General features: G+C 58.5%; 2 protein-coding genes across 4 annotated transcripts; one reads left to right on the forward strand and one right to left on the reverse strand.

Moving 5' to 3' along the window:
• Positions 1-497: 497 nt before the first annotated feature.
• CD276 (CD276 molecule) lies at positions 498-13,232 on the forward strand. 3 transcript variants are annotated; one of them, XM_036389881.1, is made up of 8 exons: positions 498-531; positions 4,909-5,026; positions 6,089-6,439; positions 7,554-7,850; positions 9,333-9,473; positions 10,740-10,781; positions 11,608-11,643; positions 12,275-13,232. In XM_036389881.1, the coding sequence occupies exons 2-8, from the start codon at positions 4,978-4,980 to the stop codon at positions 12,295-12,297; spliced, it is 939 nt and encodes a 312-aa protein (XP_036245774.1). In that variant the 5' UTR covers positions 498-531; positions 4,909-4,977; the 3' UTR covers positions 12,298-13,232. The 3 variants fall into 3 exon arrangements, 1 of the variants encoding a protein (XP_036245774.1); XR_008508605.1 differs by lacking the exon at positions 498-531 and having other exon boundaries at positions 4,510-5,026; positions 12,275-12,360; positions 12,395-13,232; XR_004980912.2 differs by lacking the exon at positions 498-531 and having other exon boundaries at positions 4,512-5,026; positions 9,338-9,473.
• Positions 13,233-15,383: 2,151 nt separating this feature from the next.
• INSYN1 (inhibitory synaptic factor 1) lies at positions 15,384-22,768 on the reverse strand. The gene is made up of 4 exons (XM_036389882.2): positions 22,655-22,768; positions 21,111-21,284; positions 20,193-20,692; positions 15,384-16,137 (listed from the first exon to the last, which is right to left on the reverse strand). Exons 3-4 carry the CDS (start codon positions 20,403-20,405, stop codon positions 15,502-15,504), a joined length of 849 nt encoding a protein of 282 aa, XP_036245775.1. The 5' UTR covers positions 20,406-20,692; positions 21,111-21,284; positions 22,655-22,768; the 3' UTR covers positions 15,384-15,501.
• Positions 22,769-23,001: the final 233 nt, after the last annotated feature.

Here is a 23,001-nt window from a genome sequence, read left to right on the forward strand (position 1 = left end):
ATCCCCTGGCTCCGTGTCCCATTCCCGGCTCCCCATTCCCCTGGCTCCGTGTCCCTCTCCCGGCTCCCCAATCCCCATTCCCGGCTCCCCATTCCCCTGGCTCCGTGTCCCATTCCCGGCTCCCCATTCCCCTGGCTCCGTGTCCCATTCCCGGCTCCCCATTCCCCTGGCTCCGTGTCCCGCTCCAGGCTCCCCAATCCCCATTCCCGGCTCCCCAATCCCCTGGCTCCGTGTCCCATTCCCGGCTCCCCATTCCCCTGGCTCCGTGTCCCTCTCCCGGCTCCCCAATCCCCATTCCCGGCTCCCCATTCCCCTGGCTCCGTGTCCCATTCCCGGCTCCCCATTCCCCTGGCTCCGTGTCCCATTCCCGGCTCCCCATTCCCCTGGCTCCGTGTCCCATTCCCGGCTCCCCATTCCCCTGGCTCCGTGTCCCGCTCCAGGCTCCTCCCGCCCGTTCCCGGCAGGAAGCGCTCCCAGCCAATCGTGCCGGGGCCGCCGCCCGCCGCCCGCGCTGCCTCCGCCGCGGGCCCGGTGAGTGCGGGGGCTCCGGGGGGCTCGGGGGCTCCGGGTGCGGCCGCAGCGGGGCCGGCCCAGCCCGGGGGAGCTGCGGGGCCGCCCCGCTCCGCTGCCCCTCCCGCGGGCCGCGCTCCGCTCGGGCGGGGTTCCGGGCGGGCGGGGGGAGAAAGGAGGGAGGGAAGGAGGGAGGGAGGAATGAATGGGGCTCCCCCGGGGGGTTCGGGGAGCCCCGCGGGGGTTGGGGGGCTGCGGGGGTCCCCCCGGTCCCCGGGGCGCAGGCAGGGGTGGGTGGCACCCCGGGATGCTCGGGAATCCCACTGGAAGCGCCCTATTGGGTACGCGGGGCTGAAGGCGGCCCGCGGTGCCGGGAGGAAGCGCTGGTTCCCTTTTTCCCCGCCGAGACAAGGGAGAGCCCGCCCAGCCTTCCTCCGGCCCACTGGGGCATCCCGACTCGCAATCCCTTCCTCCCGGCCAGGATCACCCCGAGTCCCTGTCCCTTCCTCCCGGCCAGGATCACCCCGAATCCCTGTCCCTTCCTCCCGGCCAGGATCACCCCGAGTCCCTGTCCCTTCCTCCCGGCCAGGATCACCCCGAGTCCCTGTCCCTTCCTCCCGGCCAGGATCACCCCGAATCCCTGTCCCTTCCTCCCGGCCAGGATCACCCCGAGTCCCTGTCCCTTCCTTCTGCCAAGTATCGCACCCAAAATCTTCATCTCTTCCTCCTTCCCAGTATCACCCCAAATCCCTTCCTCCTTCCCAGTATTGCACCCCAAATCCGTGTCCCTTCCTTCTGTCAAGTATTGCACCCCAAATTCTCATCCCTTCCTCCTCCCAGTATCACCCCAAATCCCTTCCTCCTTCCCAGTATTGTACCCCAAATCTTTGTCCCTTCCTTCTGTCACATATTGCACCCCAAATCCTCATCTCTTTCTCCTTCCCAGTATTGCACCCCAAATCCCTTCTACCTCCCAGTATCACCCCAAATCCTCATCCCTTCCTCCTGCCAGGTGTCACCCTGAATCCTCGTCCCTTCCTAGCCCCAAACACCCCACCCTGAACCCCTGATGGGATTTGGGAGCTGTGTCCCATCTTTCCACACCCCATCCCCACAGAGTCCCACGTGAGGCGTTGCTGCTGCACGCCCACAACTTGAGCAGGACCTAAAAATAGTCCTGAGCAGAGCCTAGCTCTTGGCTCGAGGAGAGGGACAGAGGGGGGGCTGACCCAGGCACCCCAAAAATTACATTTTTATTTAGTTTATTACTTCTAAAATGATCTTTCTTTAGTTCACTTAAGGAGAGAAGTCTTTCTTGTTGATGTTATGGAGAATTTTTTTGTGAGTTCTCTCATGGTTCTTTTACAAATAGCATCTGCCTGGGGAAATTTATTACCTGAAAATTTATTATTTGTTATCCTGAAGCCCCTATTATTTCCTACAAGCCTTCCCACATCTTGTTTATGGGTTGTGCTCACTTATGGGGTATTGTTTTAAAGATGAGCTGTTTAAAGGTAAAAGTTCTCATTATCTATCTCTAAAATGATCTTCATCTCTGGGAACAGAGATCTGTTTCTTTTCCTTCCTGGGGGCACAGGGTCTCATCACTCTTTTCTTTTTCTCTGTTTAAACTTCTGCTTACTTTAATTTGGAGGCCTTTTCTCAATATTAATTTGAACCCTTCATCTCCCTATAGTTTCATGTGTTATAGGGAAAAAGAGTATTTTTCCATAGCTTACAAGAGGATTTTAACCCTTAAATTAAGGCATCTCCTCATTCCTCCCATCTGGGACTTCTTTTTCATCCATGTCTTCAAGTTGTTCTTTTACATCTTGTTCCTTTCTCTCACTCGAGTGAGGATTGAAGCACTGAAAGGGTTAACAGCTTCCTTGGGGCTTGCAAATGGTCAGTGGGAGGCAAGGACTTTTCCCTGGACCCGGGGGATAATTTGGGATTACAAAAAACCAGGGAACGGGTGAGGTGTGGTTCTGGGGGATTGAATTATCCCTGGGCTTTCTGGAGGGAAGTTTTGTGGGATTCCTTCTATCCCCACTTGAGGTCTTGGGGGTCCCACACCAGGCTTGGGGAAACTGAGTCACAGCACGGTGGTGGCAGCAGGAGGGTTGGGGACACGGGTGTCACCTTCCTGTGACCCCCTGAGCCAGCCTGGCAGAACTGTAGGGAAGAGAGGATTTGTTCAATGTCCCCAGGAAAAGGGAAGGGTTCCAAGGGGGATGAGTTGGGGTTTCCCTCTCCCCCCATCGCCTTTTCCCTCCTTCCTGGCTCCCTGGGATGGGTTTGGTTGGGAAAAGTTTGGGACAGGGGGTGGGAAAAATCCTGAATTGTTCGTTTTGCCTCATGCTCAGGAGGGAAGGAGAGGGGAAGCATTCTTAGGGCTCTTGGTGTAGAAATGGGCCTCAGTTTCCCCTTGTGCCTCAGTTCCCCTCCTTTTACCTCAGTTTCCTTATTCCCTGTGCCTCAGTTTCCCCCATTCCCTGTGCACCAGTTTCCCCTTGAGCCTCAGTTTCCTCTTTTGTCTCAGTTTCTTCCATTCCCTGTGCCTCAATTTCCTCCATTCCCCGTGTCTGTTTCCCCCCTTGTGCCTCAGTTTCCCCCATTCCCTGTGCCCCACTTTTCCCCTTGTGCCTCAGTTTCCCCCATTCCCTATGCCCCAGTTTCCCCCTGTGCCCGTTTCCCACTTGTGTGTCAGTTTCCCCATTCCCTGTGCCTCAGTTTCCCCCATACCTCAGTTTCCTCTTTGTGCCCCAGTTTCCCCCATTCCCTGGACCTTTTTCCCCTCTTTCTGCCTCAGTTTCTCCGTGGGAGCCACAGGGGTGGCAGTGCCATGACCCCACGGAGGGGGGGGGGGGGGTGCCAATGCCAGGGGCTCTGGGCAGGGACCCTGGAATGGGCTGGGACAGGGAGGGGACATGGAGGGGACACAAAGAGACCATGGGATGGGACAGAGAGGGGATGGAGTGGGACCCTGGGATGGGATGGCACAGGGAGGGGACAGGGACAGGACGCAGCGGGGACGCTGGGATGGGCTGGTACAGGGACAGGGTACAGGGGGACCCTGGGATGGGATGGCACAGGGAGGGGACAGGGACAGGACGCAGCAGGGACACTGGGATGTGCTGGGACAGGGAACAGGATACAGGGGGACTCTGGGATGGGATGGGACAGGGAGGAGACACAGCGGGACCCTGGGATGAGCTGGCACAGGGAGGGACAGTGCCGTGACCCTACAGATGTGACAGTGCCGTGACCCTACAGATGTGGCAGTGCCGTGACCCCACAGGCACAGGACCCTACAGATCCCAGCGGGACCCTGGGATGGGCTGGCATGGCCCAGGGAGGGGACACAGTGGGACCCGGGGAGGGGACACAGTGGGACCCGGCAGGGGACAGGGAGGGCCCTGCAGTGGCGCCGCTGCCTGGAGCTGATTCGGGTCACGCTGCGGCTCCTCGGGAATCCAGCGGGGCCGGGCACTCTGCCCTCACCTTCCGTGCATCCAGCTCCGCTTTAACTCCCCTGCTCCGGGCACACATCCCGGAGCTTCTCCTGCCTCCCTTTGGGCAGGGATGAGCCTCGCTGCTGCCCCGGAGCTGCCGGGAATCCGCAGCCCTGTCCCTTGGAGCTGCTCCCGTTGGGCTTGGAGCGAAATCCCGGCCCCTGGGAGCTCCTCTTGGAGCACAGGGCTGGAGCGGCTGGCAATGCTGGGAAAGATGGGAAGGGAAGGGAAGGGAAGGGAAGGGAAGGGAAGGGAAGGGAAGGGAAGGGAAGGGAAGGGAAGGGAAGGGAAGGGAAGGGAAGGGAAGGGAAGGGAAGGGAAGGGAAGGGAAGGGAAGGGAAGGGGCTCACATGGCTTCCCTGGGGCACAGCTGGCTCCGTCAGTGCCAGGAATGCAGCAATGCCTCTGGCTGTGCCAGGCTGAAGCTGAACCCCTTCCTGGGGGTGGTGTCTGATGGGGTGGTGCTCCCCAGGAATGGCTGGTGTGGGATCCCCAGGATCCCTGGGAATGGCTGCAGTGCGATCCCTGGGAATGGCTGCCCTGTGATCCTGGGGAAGGGCTGCAGTGGGATCCCTGGGAATGCCGTGGGATCCCTGGGAATGGCTGGTGTGGGATCCCTGGGAATACCATGGGATCTCTGGGAATGCCATGAGATCCCTGGGAATGGCTGGTGTGGGATCCCTGGGAATACCATGGGATCCCTGGGAATACCATGGGATCCCTGGGAATGGCTGGTGTGGGATCCCTGGGAATACCATGGGATCCCTGGGAATGGCTGGTGTAGGATCCCTGGGAATGCCCTGGGATCCCCAGCCTGTTCCCTTCCCTTGCTCTGTCCCTCCATCCCAGCACCATCCCAGCCTTTCCTTGTGTTTTCCCTCAGCTCTGGGTTCCCAGAGAGGATCCTCCCCACCAGGATTCGCGCTCCTGCTTTCTCATCCTGGCCTTTCCCATGCCAAGAATGCCCTTCCCGCTGCTCATCCTGGCACTCGGCCTGGCAGGTGAGTGGGGCTGGTGGCACCACCCCGCAGGAGATGTCCCCAGTGCCCCCCATGTCCCGACAGAGCCGTGCCCTGAGCTGGCATCTCCCACTGGGTGTTTCTCCTGGATTTGTGCTCCATGGGGTGACAGCCTTGGGTGGCACCTCCTGGCAGGGGACAGCTCCTGGCAGGGGACAGCTCCTTCCCACCGGGGTCACTCAGTCCTGGCGGATCCCCCTTCCCAGGAGAGCAGTTGGCAGTGCCACCTCAGTTCCAGCCAGGCTGGCTCCTGGTGTTCATTGTTATCCCTTCCCTTGCCTTGTTATTGGGATGAGCTGGAATCCTGCCAGGGCACTGGGATGAGCTGGAATCGTGCTGTGCCACCCCAGCTGGCACCATGCTGGAGCACTGGTGCCACCTAGCGCTGCCAGCCTGGCCAGGGCTGGCTCCTCCTGGGGACTTGTGTCCCCAGCACTGCCACCAGCCGTCCCGTCCCTGTGGGGACAACCTGGGCTCTGTGCCCTTGAGCAGGTTTGGGTGCCCGTGGCTGCTCCTGGCTGCTCCTGGCAGCTGAAGGTGCCTCTGGTTTGTCTGGGATTATCCCCCTTCCACATCAGGGTGGTGTGGCCAGAGACAATCTTGAGATGCCACTTGTCCATGTGTCCCTCCCATGGGCATTGCTTGGGTGTTATCCATGTTTGGGTGCTCCTGGCAGCTGTAGGTGCCCCAATTTGATGCTGGATATGGGACTGTCCCTCTTCTAGCAAGGTGGCATAGCTGGGGACAGTCCTGAGATGCCACCTGCCCATGTGTCCCTCCCATGGGCATTGCTTGGATGTTATCCATGTTTTGGTGCTCCTGGCTTCTCCTGGCAGCTGTAGGTGCCCCAATTTGGTGCTGGATGTGGGACTGTCCCCCTTCCAGCAGGGTGGCATAGCTGGGGACAGTCCTGGGGACAGCCACCAGCCCACATGTCCCTCCCACGGGCAACCGTCAATTTTCTCAGCCACCATCCAGGTGCAGAATCCCACATCAGGAAGTTCTCCTGCAGCTGTCACAGCTTGTCCCCATCCCCTCCCGCAGGCGCCATGGAGATCCAGGTGCCGGAGGAGCCCGTGGTGGCCCTGTTTGGCCACGACGCCACCCTGCTGTGCTCCTTCTCTCCCGAGGCCAACTTCAGCGTGGCCGAGCTGAGCCTCATCTGGCAGCTGACGGACACCAAGCGCGTGGTGCACGAATTCTCCGGCGGCCAGGACCGGCTGCAGGACCAGGGCCGCGGCTACGCCAACCGCACGGCGCTCTTCTACGACCAGCTGCAGCGGGGCAACGTGTCCCTGCTGCTGCGCCGCGTGCGCATCGCCGACGAGGGCAGCTTCACCTGCTTCGTGCGCGTGCGCGACTACGACAGCGCCGCCGTCGCGCTGCAGGTGGCAGGTGAGAGCCCCTGGAGATGGGGAGTGGTGGCTGTGCTGCCCCAAAATGTTCCCTGGGCAGCGCAATCCGTGCCCTGCTGAGGCTCCTGGCTGCAGGACCACCTTGGCCAGCAGTGACCCTCAGCTGAGGATGGGTTTGGCAGCTGGAAGATCCCAATCCTGGCTGGTCCAGCTCCCCATCCCAATCCTCACTCTGGTGCCCCCTTGTCCCCAAAATGTTCCCTGGGCAGTGTGATCCGTGCCCTGCTGAGGCTCCTGGCTGAGGGGCTGCCTCAGCTGGCAGTGACCCTCAGCTGAGGATGGGTTTGGCAGCTGGAAGATCTCAATCCTGGCAGCTGCAAGATCCCATCCCAATCCTGGCTGGTCCAGCTCCCCATCCCAATCCTTACACCAGTCCCCCCCTTGTCCCCAAAATGTTCCCTGGGCAGTGTGATCCATGCCCTGCTGAGGCTCCTGGCTGAGGGGCTGCCTCAGCTGGCAGTGACCCTCAGCTGAGGATGGGTTTAGCCCCATCTCAGGGCTGGCCCAGCTCCCCATCCCAATCCTCTCTCCAATTCCTTCTTGTCCCCCACAGGTCCTCCCCAAAATGTTTCTGGGGGAGTGACAGAGAGGGGCCATTTTGGCCAGCCATCAGTGACCCTCAGCTGAGGATGGGTTTAGCAGCTGGAAGAGCCCATCCTGATGGGGCTGGCCAAGCTCCCCATCCCAATCCTCACTTCAGTCCCTCCTTGTCCCCAAAATATTCCCTGGGCAGTGTGATCTGTGCCCTGCTGAACTCCTCAGCTGAGGATGGCTTTGGCAGCTGGAAGATCCCAATCCTGACAGCCCCAAGTTCCCATCCCAATCCTGGTTGGGTAGGGATCCCCATCCCAATCCCTACTCTGGTCCCTGCCTGGCCCCCACAGCACCTCCCCAAAATGTTCCCTGGGCAGTGTGATCCATGCCCTGCCGAGGTTCCTGGCTGAAGGGCCACCTTGGCCAGCAGTGACCCTCAGCTGAGGATGGATTTGGCAGCTGGAAGATCCCAATCCTGGCAGCTGCAAATTCCCATCCCAATCCTGGCTGGCCCCACTCCTGTTCCCAGCCCTCACTGCTGTCCCCCCCTGTCCCCACAGCTCCCTACTCCAAGCCCAGCGTGCACCTGGAGCCCAGCAAGGACCTGAAGCCGGGCGACGTGGCGGAGGTGACGTGCCACGCGTCCCGCGGCTACCCCGAGGCCAGCGTGCTGTGGCAGGACAGCCGGGGTGCCAACCTGACTGCCAACGTCACCACGTGGCAGGTGGCCAACGAGGAGGGGCTCTTCGAGGTGCGCAGCGTCCTGCGCGTGCTGGTGGAGCCCAGCGTCACCTACTCGTGCCTGGTGCTCAACGCCGCGCTGCGCCAGCAGGGCCACGCCTCTGTCACCATCACGGGTGAGCCCGGGCTGGGGAGGGGACACTGCCACCCAGAGCCTGCCAGGAGGGGCTGACAAGGTGACCATAGTGGCACTGCCACACAGAGACAGCCAGGAGAGGTGGCATTGGCAGCCAAAGCCACCCAGGAGGGCTGGGGAGGTAGCACTGCCACCCAGAGCCAGCTAGGAGGGCCTGAGGAGGGGACACTGCCACCCAGAGCCAACCAGGAGAGGTGGCACTGCCACCCAAAGCCAGCCAGAAGGGGCTGGGGGAGGTGGCAGTGGCAGCCAAAGCCAGCCAGGAGGGGTGGGAGATGTGGCACTGCCACCCAGAGTCTGCCAGGAGGTCTGGGGGAGGTGGCACTGCCACCCAGAGCCAGCTTGGAGGGGCTGGGGGAGGTGGCACTGCCACCCAGAGCCACCCAGGAGGGCTGGGGGAGGTGACAGTGGTAGCCAAAGCCAGCTGAGAGAGTTGGGGGAGGTGGCAGTGCCATGCAAAGCCAGCTAGGAGGGGCTGGAGAGGTGACCATGGTGGCACTGCTGTGCAGAGCCTGCCAGGAGGAGCTGGGGGAGGTGGCAGTGGCACCCAGAGCTGCTGGAGGAGGTGGCACTGTCACCCAGAGCCAGCCAGGAAGCACTGGGGGAGGTGACACTGGCAGCCAGAGCCACTGGAGGAGGTGGCACTGTCACCCAGAGCCAGCCAGGAAGCACTGGGGGAGGTGACACTGGCACCCAAAGCCACTCAGGGGACAATGGGGCAGGTGGCCGTGGTGACAGTGTCACCCATAGGCACCCAGGAAGGCTGGGGGAGGTGACCATGGGGGCACCCAGCACGGCTGGGGAAGGTGACCGGGGGCCACCCAGGAGGGCTGGGTGAGGTGGCACTGCCACCCAAAGCCACCCAGAGCTTGGGAAGGGATTCCTGGCTGGGCTGGCATTCCCAGAGCACTGTGGCTGTCCCTGGATCCCAGGCCAGGTGGGACAGGGCTTGGAGCAGCCTGGGACAGTGGGAGGTGGCACTGCCATGGCAGGGGGTGGCAGCAGGTGACACTTAAGTCTTCCACGGGGACATTCCATGCCCCCAGGAAGCAGTTCCTGGGGCTGGGTTGTGATCCAGCCTGGATATGGGGTCACCCTGGATCATCCTGGATGTGGGATCACCCTCAAAGTTGGATCATCCTGGGTTTTGGGGCATCCTGGGTGTTGGATCACCCCAGATACGGGGTCATCCTGGATATGGGATCACCCCGGATGAGGGATCACCCTGGGTGTGGGATGATCCTGGATATGGGATCACCCTGGATACGGGATCACCCTGGATATGGGGTCACCCCAGATTGGGGATCACCCCGGGGGTGGGATCATCCTGGTTGTGGGATCACCCCGGATATGGGATCACCCCTGATGTGGGATCACCCCGGATGTGGGGTCACCCTGGGTATGGGGTCCCGCTGCCATTCCCGGGTGCTGATCCAGGCCCTTTTCCGTCCCTCCCCGCAAGGCCAGCCCCTGGCATTCCCGGCGGTGGCCCTGTGGGTGACAGTGGCCCTGGCCGTGTGCGTGGTGGCCCTGCTGGGTGTCCTGGCCTTCGTGTGCCACCAGAAGATCCGGGAGAGCTGCCGGGAGGACGAGGAGCGCGCAGGTGAATCCCGGGAAAGGCCGGGAGGGGACGGATGGCACCGGAGGGACACCAGGGGGTGGCACTGCCACGCGTGTCCCCTTTTCCCATGGCTGGGACACCTCTGATGCCTTCTCCCATTTCGGGTCATATTCCACAGTTTTATGGGGTGGTGTTTGCACCACAGGGGATTTGTTCCCAAAAAGCTCCCAGAATGGCTCTGCCACCCTCAGGAATGACCTTTTATCCATGGGTTTTGTCCATGGATTTTTTTTTTCCAGTTTCTATTGGGAATTGCCTTTTTTCCATGGTTTTTTTCCTATGAATTTTGCTCCCAGTTTCCCTCAGGAATTGCCTTTTCCCATGGTTTTTTCCATGGTTTTTGCTCCCTGTTTCTCTTGGGAATGATCTTTTCCCCATGTCTTTTTATCATGGATTTTGCTCCCAGTTTCTATTGGGAATGACCTTTTTTCCATGGGTTTGCCCCCAGTTTCCCTCAAGAATGACCTTTTTTCCATGGATTTTTTCTCCCTGTTTCTCTTGGGAATGCCTTTTTTCAATGTTTTTTTTTTAATGGATTTTGGAAAAAAATGCTCCAAGTTTCTATTAGGAATTACCTTTTTTCCATGGATTTGCTCCCAGTTTCTCTTGGAAATGACCTTTTTTCCATATTTTTTTTCCATGGATTTTGCTCCCAGTTTCCCTTGGGAATGCCTTTTTTTCATGGATTTTGCTCCCACTTTCTCTTGGGAATTACCTTTTTTCCATGTTTTTTTCCCATGGATTTTGCTCCCAGTTTCTCTTGGAAATGACATTTTTATCATGGATTTTTTCCATGGATTTGCTCCCCGTTTCTCTTGGGAAGACCTTTTTTCCATGGATTTTTTCATGGATTTACTCCCAGTTTCCCTTGGGAATGACCTTTTTCCCATGTTTTTTCCCCATGGGTTTTGCTCCCAGTTTCTCTTGGGAATTTCCTTTTTCCATGGGATTTTTCCACGGATTTTGCTCCCAGGAACAGCAGCAGGGGGTGGGAACTTCCTGGGGTCCTGGTGGGTGCTGGAGGGAGGGAAGAGCCTCCCAGTCTGGGGTATCCCAAATTTTGGGGGATCCAGGGATCCCTCTCCAGGTGGTTTTTAGCTGTGCCAAACCCATGGCTGTCCCTTGGAGCTGGGGCTTTTCCCGTTGGGATTTTTGGGAATGTGGTGGCCTGGAAAGGCCAGGATGCTCCAAGGGGCACCCCCAGAATCCCGGGAATGGGGTTCCCACCTCGGGATCCTTGTTTTCCAGGGCCAGAGGAGCGGGATGAGGAGGGGGAGGAGCCCAAGACAGGTGGGTGCCCCATCCTGGTTCGGGGTGGCCCCTTCCCTATTGATTTTCTGACACTCCTGATCCTGGATAAACCTCCCCATTCCCAAATAAAACCTCCCTATTCCTTAATAAACCTCCTCATTCCATAATAAAACCTTCCCATTCCTTAATAAACTTCCCAATACTTTAATAAAATCTCCCAACTCCCAAATCAAACCTCCCAATTCCTTAATAAAATGACAGAATTCCATAATAAAATCTCCCAGTTCCTTAATAAACCTCCCAACTCCTTAATAAAATCTCCCAATACCCAAATAAAACCTCTCCATTCCTTAAAAAAACCTTCAAAATCCCAAATAAAGCCTCTAAATTCCCAAATAAAACCTCCCAATTCCTTAATAAAATCTCCCCATTCCTTAATAAAATCTCCCAATTCCTGAATAAAATCTCCCATTTCCTTAATGAAAGGACAGAATTCTGTAATAAAACCTCCCAATTCCTTAATAAAATCTCACAATTCCCAAATAAAACCTCCCATTCTTTAATTAATGACAGAATTCCTTAATAAAATGTCAGAATTCCCAAATCAAACTTTCCAATTCCTTAATAAAATGTCAGAATTCCCAAATCAAACCTCCCAATTCCATAATTGCCCAGCATCCAGCAGCTCCATGATGTTCCTGGGGATTCCCTTTATCCATGGGCACAGGACCAAACCCTGGGAATTCTGTAGGGAAATTGGGAATGGGGTCGCTTTTGGGGTTTATCCCCCAAAAATGGGATTTTGGGGCCGTTTCCTTTAGGAATGGGATAGGATTGATAACAAGATGTTTTTCTCTTTTTCCAGCTCTGCAGCTGCTGGAAAACACTGAGAGCAGAGAGGGTGAGTGGATATTTCTGGCAAATCCGGGATAATTCCTATTTTCTCCCTAAAATCTGCATGGGAAACATTTGTCAGGTTTCAAGGGGTATTTCCCCCCCCCCCCTATTTTCGTTTTCTCATGGGTTTTCTATCAGCTTTTCCCAGATTATGGTTTTCCATTTCCCCATTTCCCAGTTTTTCATGGTTTTCCCCAGTTTTTCCCATTTTCTCCTGGCATCCAGTGGCTCCTGCATCCCTTCTTTTCCTGGGCACTCTGGATGGGGAAAAGCCTCCCCACACCCAACCCTGGAAGGAATTTGGGGGTTTTTTGGGGTTTCCATGGATTTTCTGGCATGATGGGAATTGCTGGGGTTGGAAAAGGATCCAGAGTTTTCCAAGCTGCGGCCCCAATAATCCATTAATCCATTAATGTATTAATTTATCAATTTATTTATTCATTTATCAATTCATTTATTTGTTGATTTATTGATTTGATAATCCATTAATCCATTAATCCATTATTTCATTACTCTATTGATTTATTAATTCATTAGTTCATTAATCTGTTGATTTATCAATCCCATCCCGGCAGTTCCCTTCCCCGTGCCGGCAGTTCCATGTTTTCCCTCTCAATTCCCTTTCCCCCGCCCAGGTCGGGAGCAGGAGATCGATTGACGGCAGCCCCGGCCCCGCCCGCCTGTCCCCGAGCCAGCGGCGACACCCCCGGGGCGGTGACACCTCCAGGCCGGTGACACCCCCGGGGCAGTGACACCCTCGGGCCGGTGACACCCCCGGGACAGCAACACCCCTGGGTCGGTGACACCCCCTCTGGGCAGTGACACCCCCGAGGTGGTGACACCTCCGAGCCAGCGACAACCCTGGGGTGGTGACACCCCCGGGGCAGTGACACCTCCAGGCCGGTGACACCCCTGGGCGGTGACACCCCCGAGGTGGTGACACTTCTGGGCGGTGACACCCCCGGGGTGTCCTGGAGGGTGGACCCGAAGCTGCCGCCTGCCCCACCCCATTCCCGTTCCCCGCCTCCCGTCCTTCCCGGGAAAGGCGGGGTGAGGATCTGCCCAGTGTCCCCGTGTCCCTCTGCGTGTCCATCCCAGGGGGACATTCCCCGTTCCCTACTCTGGTGCTGCCCCGGGCGCCTTTCCCTGCCCTTTACAAGCCCGGAGCCTCGGGAATGGTGGCTGGGGCGCGGGGGGCTCCAGGAGCCCCTTCCCCGCGCTCCTTTTCCCGCTCCCCGAGTCCCTCCGGACTCGTCCTGGCCTTAACCGCTGGATCCCGGAGGGGTTTGTCCCACCAGGAATGATCCCGGGGCGTTTTTGGGAAGGGGGCACCCGCTGGCCGGGTGAGGTCCTGCTGTGGGGACGCCTCTGGGGACATCCTGAGCTCGTCATTCCCGTGGGACTGGGGGCTCCGGGTGCGTCCCAGGGTCCCCCCAGCACTGTTGGGGACGTGGGGACACCCTGAGTGCTGCTGTCCCGGAGCACGGGAAGTCCCTGAGGGCTCCTTGGGTGGAGTCCTTTAAAATCCGGGATCTGGAGGGTTTCTCGTGCCTTGACAAATAAATTTGGGACCGTGTTGGTCGATCCCTCCCAGCTCCGTGTGCTCTACGGGGTTTGGCTGGGAACGGTGTAAGGGTTGGGATTCCCAGAGGAAAAAATTTCCAGGGCCTGTTGGAGCCCCATCATGAGGAGGAAAATCCCACAGGGATGCCTGAGCTGGCTCCTAAATTAAATCCCGCTGGCAAGATGGGGTGGGAATTCCTGGGGAATCCTTCCCCATAGTCTGGGAATTCCCAGGGGATCCTTCCCAAAGCCCTTCCTGAATCCCCTGTGGGGGATGGTTTTTGGTTGTCCTTCCCTGAGCTCAGCATCCTGATGGGAGAACATTCCCAAAATCCAGCCCGGGAGAAGCGTGCCGGCCTCAGGCTGGGATGGAGAGGGATAGATGGTGGCTCCATCCTGGGATTTGATATCCGGCCTGAATGAAAAGTGGCTCCGCCCCTTACAGCCACACCCATGTGGCCACGCCCTCAGATCCCCTCTTTGCCCACTCCTGGTGATCCCTGGAGCCCAGGAGCTTCCAAGGGCTGTGGGAAGCCCCCACAGGGCCATTGTGGCCAGCCGTGGGGCCATTGTGGCCAGCCGTGGGGCCATTGGGACCAGCTGTGGGGCCACTGGGACCAGCCGTGGGGCCATCGGGACCAGCTGTGGGGCCATTGGGACCAGCTGTGGGGCCAATGGGTCTGGCCTTGGGGACATCAGGGCCAGTGGGGTGGGGCTATCTTGGCTGGCCACAGGGCCATTGGGGACAACTGCGGTGCCATCAGGGCCAGCTGTGGGGCCATCGTGGCCAGCCATGGGGACATCGAGGCCAGCTGTGGGGCCATTGGGGACAGCCACCCTCCCGTAGACAACAGTGGCCCGCAAGGCTCTCCCGGCCGTGTCCTCGTCATGGTCCCTGTTCCCAGATCCTGCTGGTAGCTGGGGATGTGCCAAGCCCGGTCCCTGCCAGGACAGCGCTCCAGGCTCTGCCCACCCATGCCTGGTGTCCTGGAGGTGGCCGGGATAACAGAGCTCCCTGGGAGCACCGCGTCCATCCCCAGCATCGGGACAGAGTGTGGGATATTCCTGTGGGAACGCAGGATGGTCCCAGGCTGCTCCTCCCCAGCAGTCCCGAAAAATAAAATGTCAGATCCAGCAGCATTTGGGGGAAAAGCTCGTTTCACCCTGCTTGGACTGGGGTTGGATTGAGAGGCATTCTGCATATCCTGCAGTCCTGGCTCTGGGATGACACTGGGATGGATGATGGATGGATGGTCAGTCCCAGCTGCTCCCCTTGGATTTCTGCATTGATTTCCCACCCCAAAGCTGCTCGGCAATGCAGCTCTTCCCACCTGGATTGACCATCAGGAGCTGCGGTGGTGTTTTTGGCTCAAAAAAATCTTGGAAAAGCCTCGTGCCAGGAATGCTCTGGGATGGAAACGTGTCCCTGCGGGATGAGGCGCTGGCGGGAAGGACACGGGAACATTGTCCTGGGAACAGCTGCTGCTCCGACCCCTTTGGATACCTCGGAAAAACGCCCAGGGTGGATTTGGAGCTCTAGATTCCTTCGTTTCCAAGCAGGACCTGATTTCTTTCCCTGAAAAATCAGCATTTGGATGTGGAAAAGCAGAATTAGGGAGCTCAGGAAAAGCGGGACTTTTTTCAGACAGATGCAGGACTCGAGGTCAGGGATATTTCTGCCGGAAAAGTTGGGAATTCAGGGGGAAGGAGTTCCCAAAGACAGGTCCTCATTCCTGGGGGTTTTGGTGACCCCCTTGTTGTTCCTCTTGGAGTTGGGAATGATATTCCACTGAAATTCCAGTGACATCCTGGAGCCCTCCCAAATCCCCTCAGCCAGAAATGTCCGACCCCGCTGATTTTCCCTAAACCAAACAGGGATAACACATCCCAGAGAAGGGAAATTCCCCCTCCCTGATCCTGCCACCCCTCCAGCATTCCCACATTCCAATCTGTGCCCCATTCCTGCCCTCCAGAATGGAGGCTGGCCCCTCCTGGCACATCCGTGTCATGGTTGGAATTTCTCTGTGCTGGATGATTTATTGAGCTCCTTCGATCCAGTAAAAAAAAAATCATTTAAAATTCCCTGAGCCTGGAAAACCGTCAGGATATTGGAATATCAGGATATTGAGATACTGGGATACGGCGATATTGGGATATTTGTTGCCACCTTCTCACTCGGCGTTTATGAGGAGTACGGATTTATTGAAATATATATTTATATTTATATATAGATCTTTTCCAGCCCCTTTCCCAGGGATTTTCCCCCTCCCCCAAACCCTTTCCAAACCCGGATCCGGGCTCAGTTTTTGTTGGGAATTCTCTGCCTGGCTGGGACGTACGGCAGCAACGTCTGCGTGCTCTTATCGGCCACGGTCTGGGTGCTGCTGTTCCTCGTGGCCCTGCGGATCGGGATCACGCCTGGGTTCCTCGGAAGCTGCTCCCGAGGCCCCTTCCTGGCGGGATCGTCGGGAATGTCGGCACCGTCATCGGCGTCACCGTCGTCGTCGCAGCACAGGGCGTGGTAGAGCACCTTGTCACTGAAGCGGACGCGTTCCCGCGTCCCCGCCGGCCGCTGGGCCGGGATTTTGGGAACAGTGGCACTCCCAAAACATTCCTCGCTGGAGGAATCCGGGGTCCCCCCACCCCCACGGGGGCCATTGGCCACGGGGACCCCCCCGTTCATCAGCCGGGCCGGCGGCGGCCGCGGGGGCTCCGGGCAGTCGCCGGGGTCGGAGGGCGTGGAGGCGTCCAGGAAGGAGCAGAATTCCCAGCTGTCCGAGAGGACGTCGGAGGCGGCGAAGTCCAGCGGGCCCAGCTCAAGGCTGGCGCCGCCCCGGTCGCTGCTGGACGTGCTGCTGGCCGTGGCCGGAGTCCAAGCGTCCGGCTCCAGGTCCAGAGCGAAGTCCGACGTCAGGCGGTCAATCTGGGACACGACCTGCGGAGAGAGAGATGGACACGGGATGGATGGATGGATGGATGGATGGATGGATGGATGGATGGATGGATGGATGGATGGATGATGGATGGATGGATGGATCCATGGATGGATCCATGGATGGATCCATGGATGGATCCATGGATGGATCCATGGATGGATGAAGGATGGATGGATGATGGATGATGGATGGATCCATGGATGGATGAAGGATGGATGGATGGATGGATGGATGGATGGATGGATGGATGGATGGATGGATGGATGATGGATCCATGGATGGATGATGGATGGATGGATGGATGGATGGATGATGGATGGATGATGGATGGATGGATGGATGGATGGATGGATGGATGGATGGATGGATGGATGGATGATGGATGGATGATGGATGGATGGATGGATGGATGGATGGATGGATGGATGGATGGATGATGGATGGATGGATGGATGGATGGATGGATGGATGGATGGATGGATGGATGGATGGATGATGGATGGATGGATGATGGATGGATGGATGGATGGATGGATGGATGGATGGATGGATGGATGGATGGATGGATGGATGATGGATGATGGGTGGATGGATGGATGGATGATGGATGGATGGATGGATGGATGGATGGATGGATGGATGGATGGATGGATGGATGGATGGTCCCAACTCCTCCCCTTGGATTTCTGTGTTGTTTTCCCACCCCAAAACTTCCAGAGATAGTGGGATCCCTCCATCACTCAAGCTTTGGCTTTGAAGCTTGTTGGGAATATCCCCAGGGATGCCTGGAAATCAGGAAAACTCCTTTTTCCCTTTCCAGACCCCTTTCCCTTTTATTTTTTCTTCTTTTCTGGGAGAGGAAGGGCTAAACTTGCGAAAGAGAGTAAAAAAAGGTATTTTCTGACCTCTTTATTTTTGGGACAAGGAAAAATTGGGAAGGAGGCTGGGAATCTTTGGGAATATCCCGTTACCAAATGGTTCTGCTGGAACAGGATCCCCTCTGTTCCCAACAGGAATTTCAGCTCTGGGACAGGGCCAGCGTGTCCCTGTCACCTGAGGTCCCTTTCCAGTCTCACCGAAGGGACCGGGATCAAGCAGGGACAGCAGGAAGTGTATCCCAATCCCAATCCCAATCCAAATCAGCCATTATTGGTGCCACTCATGGCCATTGCCTTCCCAGTCCCGTCCCCATCCCGAGACTGGTGTGTCACTTGTCACTGTCCCCATCCCAACCCTGTCCCCATCCCAGTCCTGTCCCCATCCCAATCTTAATACCAGCCCCATCCCAGGACTGGTGTCACGGCTGTCCCCATTCCAGACACATCCCAATCCTGTCCCCATCCTGGGATTGATGTCAGTCACAGCTGTCCCCATCCCAATCCCAGTCCCGTCCCCATCCCAGGATTGGTGTCACTTTTGGCTGTCCCCATCACAGGATTAGTGTCACTCCGGGCTATTTTTAGGATCATTCCCTATTTTAAGCCAGGGGTTAAATCCCCCAGTGACACTCGGCTCCCGCGGGGGATTAACACGGAAAGAAGGATTTGGGATTTGCTCCCCCTCTTTTCCTCCCTCACCAAGGCTGGCAGAGCTTTTCCAGCTTGGAGGGGGAAAAATTCCCCCGATTTCCCAGGAATATCCCCAGGGATTCACCCCAAATGTCCTCCCCTGTTCATAGGGGGGAAAATCCTCTCCCAGTTCCCTGGGAACATCCCCAGGGATTCATCCTAAACCCAGTTTCCTACTTGTAGGGGACAAATTCCCAGGAAACCGGGAAGGATTCGTCCTCCACAAGCAGGGGAGGAGGTTTGGGATGAGGGATTTTGGGGGGAATTTTTCCCTTCAAGCACATGAGGGTGTTTGGGATGAATCCCTGGAGATATTCCCAGGGAATTGGTGGGATTTATCCCCCATGGAATCGCAGGGGATTTTTCCCCACATAAACAGGGGAGGAGGTTTGGGTTGAATCCCTGGGGATGTTCCCAAGGAACTGGGGGGAATTCCCAGGAGCTTCCCAATTCAATCCCATCTGGATGTTCCCACCCAGCTCAGGCAGATGTGGGACAGCTGGAGCCCCATCCTTGTTTTTATGGGATTTTGGGAATTTTGGCTGTAGGCCAAGCTGGGAGTTGGGATTGGTGGCTCCAGATCCTGGATTTTGGGCTGGGATCAGAAGGGTGGGATCCGGTGGGATCCAAGGGATGGGATCTGATGGGGTCAGAAGGTTGAGATATTGGGATCAAAGGGATGGGATCTGATGGGATCAAAGGGTTGGGATGTTGGGATCTGATGGGATTCAAGGGATGGGATCCAATGGGATCAAAAGAAGGGATCTGATGGGATCCTAGGGATGGGATCTGATAGGATCAATGGTTTGAGATCCAGTGAGATCAAACTATGGGATTTGGTGGGATCCAATGGGATCAAAGGGATGGGATCTGATGGGATCAAGGGTTTGAATTCCAATGGGATCAAAGGATGGGATCTGATGGCCCCTCCATCACCACAGGGATTTGGGAAGAGGATTTGGAAGTCAATCCAAGGCCAGGATGGAGAGATCCAGGCCTGGATCCCACCAAAACTGTGCCCAAAATCCCCCCAAAACTTCTCCCAAAATCTCCCCAAAACTGCTCCTAAAATCCCACAAACCCAGCTCCCAAATCCCCCAAAACACTGCTCCCCAAAATCCCCAAAGCTATTTCCAAAATCCCCCAAATCCAGCTCCCAAAATTCCCCAAAACACTGCTCCTAAATAATTCCCAACCCTCTCCCCAAGCCGTTATTTTTGGGATAACAATCCCTGGACCTTCCAGAGCATTCCCAGTTAATCCCCTATTGATCTCAGCATTATTAGGGGATTTATTCCCAAGGAGAATCACCATCAGGATTTTTCCAGGGAAAAGGCTGGGAGGGAACCCCTTTGATCCCATTCCTGAGATTCCAGACGGGATGGGCCCTTCCCATGGGAATTTTTGGGGGATTTGAACTGGATTTTTCCATCCAAGGATTTTAATCATCGTTTTCCCCAGCACAGAACGCCCGGGAATGATTCTGGATGCAAAGGGATGGGAAGGAAGGAGGGAGACTGGGAAAATCAGGATGTCACAAGTTCAGGACATTTTGGTGGCCCTGAGTGGGCCCAATCCATGATCCCACCTTGGCTCAGAGCCACCAGCCAGGGACATTCCAAAGGTTCCATGGTGGCTCCATGGGGACACCCCAATGCCACAACTGCCAGGACACTTTGGTGGCCCTGAGCAGAGATGGACACTGGGATGGACATTCCCAAATCCTCCATGGGGACACCCCAATGTCACAAATCCAGGACACTTTGGTGGCCCTGAGGGGACCTCAATCCGCCTCACCTTGTAGCCACCAATGAGGAACGCCTGAAATTCCTCCTCTCTTTTGGAAATTCACCTCAGGGACATCCACATTTCCTCTTCTCTGACACTCAAATTTCCTCCTCTCTTCTGGAAATCCAGCCCAGGGAGATCCGAATTTCCTCCTTTTTTTTGGAAATTCTCCTCAGGAACTCCCGAATTTCCTCCTCTCTGACACAAATTTCCTCCTCTCTTATGGGAATTCAGCCCAGGGAGATACGAATTTCTTCCTTTTTATGGAAATTCACTTCAGGAGCTCCCAAATTTCCTCCCTCTTTTTGGAAATCCACCTCAGGGTCTCCAAATTTCCTCCTCTCTTTTGGAAATCCAGCTCAGGGACACCCAAATTTCCTCCTCTTTTTTGGAAAGCCAGCCTAGAGACACCTGAATTTCCTCCTCCCTTTTGAAAATGCATCTCAGGGACTTCCAAATTTCCTCCTCTCTTTTGGAAATCCAGCTCAGGGAGATCCGAATTTCCTCCTGTCTTTTGGAGAGGGACACCCGAATTTCCTCCTGTCTTTTGGAGAGGGACTCCCGAATTTCCTTCTTTTTTTTGGAAATCCACCTCAGGGAAATCCCCCCCGCCGCTGCCCCATCCCGAGCCAGGAACGGCCAAACACGCTCCAACCCCTTCCCTTTTCATGCTCAGCGTTATCCCGGGATTTCCCCACCTCGCGGAGCTCCTTGGCCACCTCCTTGAGCTCCCGCAGGATGCCCTCGAGCTGCCCGATCACCATCCTCATGCGGCCGCGGATGCGCTCCCGCTCTCCCTCGCCCTCGCTAGGGCCGCTGCCGGTGCCGGTGCCGGTGTTGGCGCTGCCGGTGCCGGTGCCGGGGCCGGGCCGCTCCGTGCGCTGCGCATCCCGGCGGCTCCGCGAGTCCATCGTTCCCTAGGCGGCCGGGCCGGTGTCCATGCCGCTGCTCCCCGCCCGGCCCGGCCCGGGCAGCTCTCACCATCTTAACGCCGCCGCTCACGGCTGCACCATGCGGGGACACTCCGCTGGTGGCCCTGCGGTGACACCGCCGGTGGCAGCCGGAGCAGGAGGAGGAGGAGGAGGAGGAGAGGATGGGGTTTGCCGGGAAGCGGAATTCCAGCGGGAAAGGGAGGTGCGGTGTCGCCGACGAGGGGTGGCGGGTCCGGTGTTGGCTGCGGGGGTGTCCGGCTGTCCTCCTGCGGGGACAGAGGGACAAGGGCCGGGAAGATCCTTGGGAAGGGCTCTGGCCGCTCCTTCCCCCAGTTTATGGGGGGAAGGATGGGGCCTGGGAATGTTGCTGGGAATGTCGCTGGAATGTCACCCCCCCTGTGGCCTCCCTCAGCGTCCCCCAGGCTGAGCCTGGGCACGGTGGGGCCTCCCGGGGATGGACACCCAGAGGGACAGGGGGACACGGACAGGGACAGGCAGGGGGACAGAGGGACACGCACAGGGAGAGGGGGACACACACAGGGAGAGGGGGACACCCGGAGGGACAGAGGGACACCTACAGGGACAGAGGGACACACAGGGACACCCACAGGGACAGAGGGACACGTAGGGACAGAGGGACACGGACAGGACACCCCGGGGGACACGGGGACGCTCCGCACTCACCGGCGCGCTCCGGCCGCTCCCGGGCTCCGCTCCGAGCTCTTCCCGCTCCTGTTTTCCCCTGGCTCCTTCCCTCGCTTCCTCCCCCTCCTCCTCCTCCTCCTCCTCCTCCTCGCCGCCGGCTCCCGCCTCCCTCAGGGCTTTTCCGCGGGGGCCGGGGCCGCTCTGCTCCGCTCGCTGTCGCGGGGGGGACACGTTACCGGCGGGGACAGCCCCACAGGGGGGTTGCAGCGGCCCCGGGGCCCCTCCCGGAGCCCTTCCCGCCGCCATCCCCCCCGTCCGGATCCCGGCCCCGCCCCGGCCGCGGCGGGGGGAGAACGCGCCGTGCCCCCGAGAGCCCCCCGGGAACCGGGAACGGCGCGGGGGGAGCGGGGCGGGGCGGGGGGAGCCGGTTCGGGGTGCGCACGGGGAGGGGGGAGCCGGTAGGGCCGCGTTTCCCTCGCCGGTACCGGCATCTCCCATCCTCGGTACCGGCATCTCCCATCCCCGGTACCGGCATCCCTTATTCCCTGCACCGGCATTCCCATTCCCGGTACCGGCATCCCTTATTCTCTGTACCGGCATCCCTTATTCTCTGTACCGGCACCCCCCATCCCCGGTACCGGCACCCCCAGCCCCGGTCCCCGCGTCCTCCGGGGCTCCGGGGATGGAGGGTGCCGGTATCCGCAGCTGCCAGCCCCGCTCTCCGAATCCTCCAGCCCCGGTTCCCGAATTCTCAATTCCCGGTTCCCGAATTCTCAATTCCCAGTTCCCAAATCCTCCAGCCCCGGTTCCTGAATTCTCCATTCCCGAATCCTCCATCCCCTATTCCCGAATCCTCCAGCCCCGCCGCTCTCATCCTCCATCCCCTCTTCCCGGATTCCCCATTCCCGCTCCCCACATCCCCTTGCGTCTGTCCCCGCCGCTCTCATCCTCCATTCCCCGAGCCTCCATCCCCAGTTCCTCCATCCCCGGAGCCTTCATTCCCTATTCCCGAATCCTCCGTCCCCGGAGCCTACATTCCCTATTCCCGGTTCCTCCATCCCCGGTTCCTCCATCCCCGGTTCCTCCATTCCCTATTCCCGAATCCTCCATCCCCGGTTCCTCCATCCCGGGAGCCTTCATTTCCTATTCCCGCCACCCTCCATCCCCGGTTCCTCCATCCCCGGTTCCTCCATCCCCTGTTCCCACATCTTCCATCCCCTATTCCTGAATCCTCCGTTCCTGGTTCCTCCATCCCCGGTTCCCGAATCCTCCGTCCCCGGTTCCTCCATCCCCGGTTCTCCATTCCCGGTTCCCGCTCCCTGCATCCTCCATCCCCAGATCCCGCATTCCCATTCCCCAATTCCCGAATCCCCTCTCCACGGTTCCCCTCTCCGGGACCCTCGGGACGCCCCGGCGGCGCTGCGGGCTCGGCAGGGCCGGGCTGTCCCCGTGCTCGGGGCGGGCGGAGCCTCCCCCGGTGCCCCCATCCCCGCTCCCGCTCCCCCGGGACGCACCGGAGCCTCCCCGCGGTCCCGCACGCCCGGACCCCCCGTGCCCCTCTCCCGGGGCTCCCCCGGACGCACCGGCGGCGCTGCGGGCTCAGGGCCGGGCTCTCCCCGGGCTCCGGGCGGGCGGAGCGGGCCCCGGGCAGGGCCATGAGCGGCGGAGGGCCCGGCCCGGCCCCGCTCCGGCCGCAGCCTCGCCGCGCTCCGCCCGGCCCCGCGCCGGCGCTGCTGTGTCACCGGAGGGGCCGGGCCTGCGCCGGGAAAACGGGAATTAAAGGCACCGGGAGCGGGAACGGAGCGGGAACGGGGCGGGAACGGAGAGAGGATGGAGAGGGGATGGAGAGGGGATGGAGAGAGGATGGAGTGGGGATGGAGCGGGGATGGAGAGGGAATGGAGCGGGGATGGAGAGGGGATGGAGTGGGAA

The sequence above is a fragment of the Molothrus ater genome, chromosome 13 (assembly GCF_012460135.2).
Source record: "Molothrus ater isolate BHLD 08-10-18 breed brown headed cowbird chromosome 13, BPBGC_Mater_1.1, whole genome shotgun sequence".
In the NCBI taxonomy this organism is placed as follows: domain Eukaryota; kingdom Metazoa; phylum Chordata; class Aves; order Passeriformes; family Icteridae; genus Molothrus; species Molothrus ater.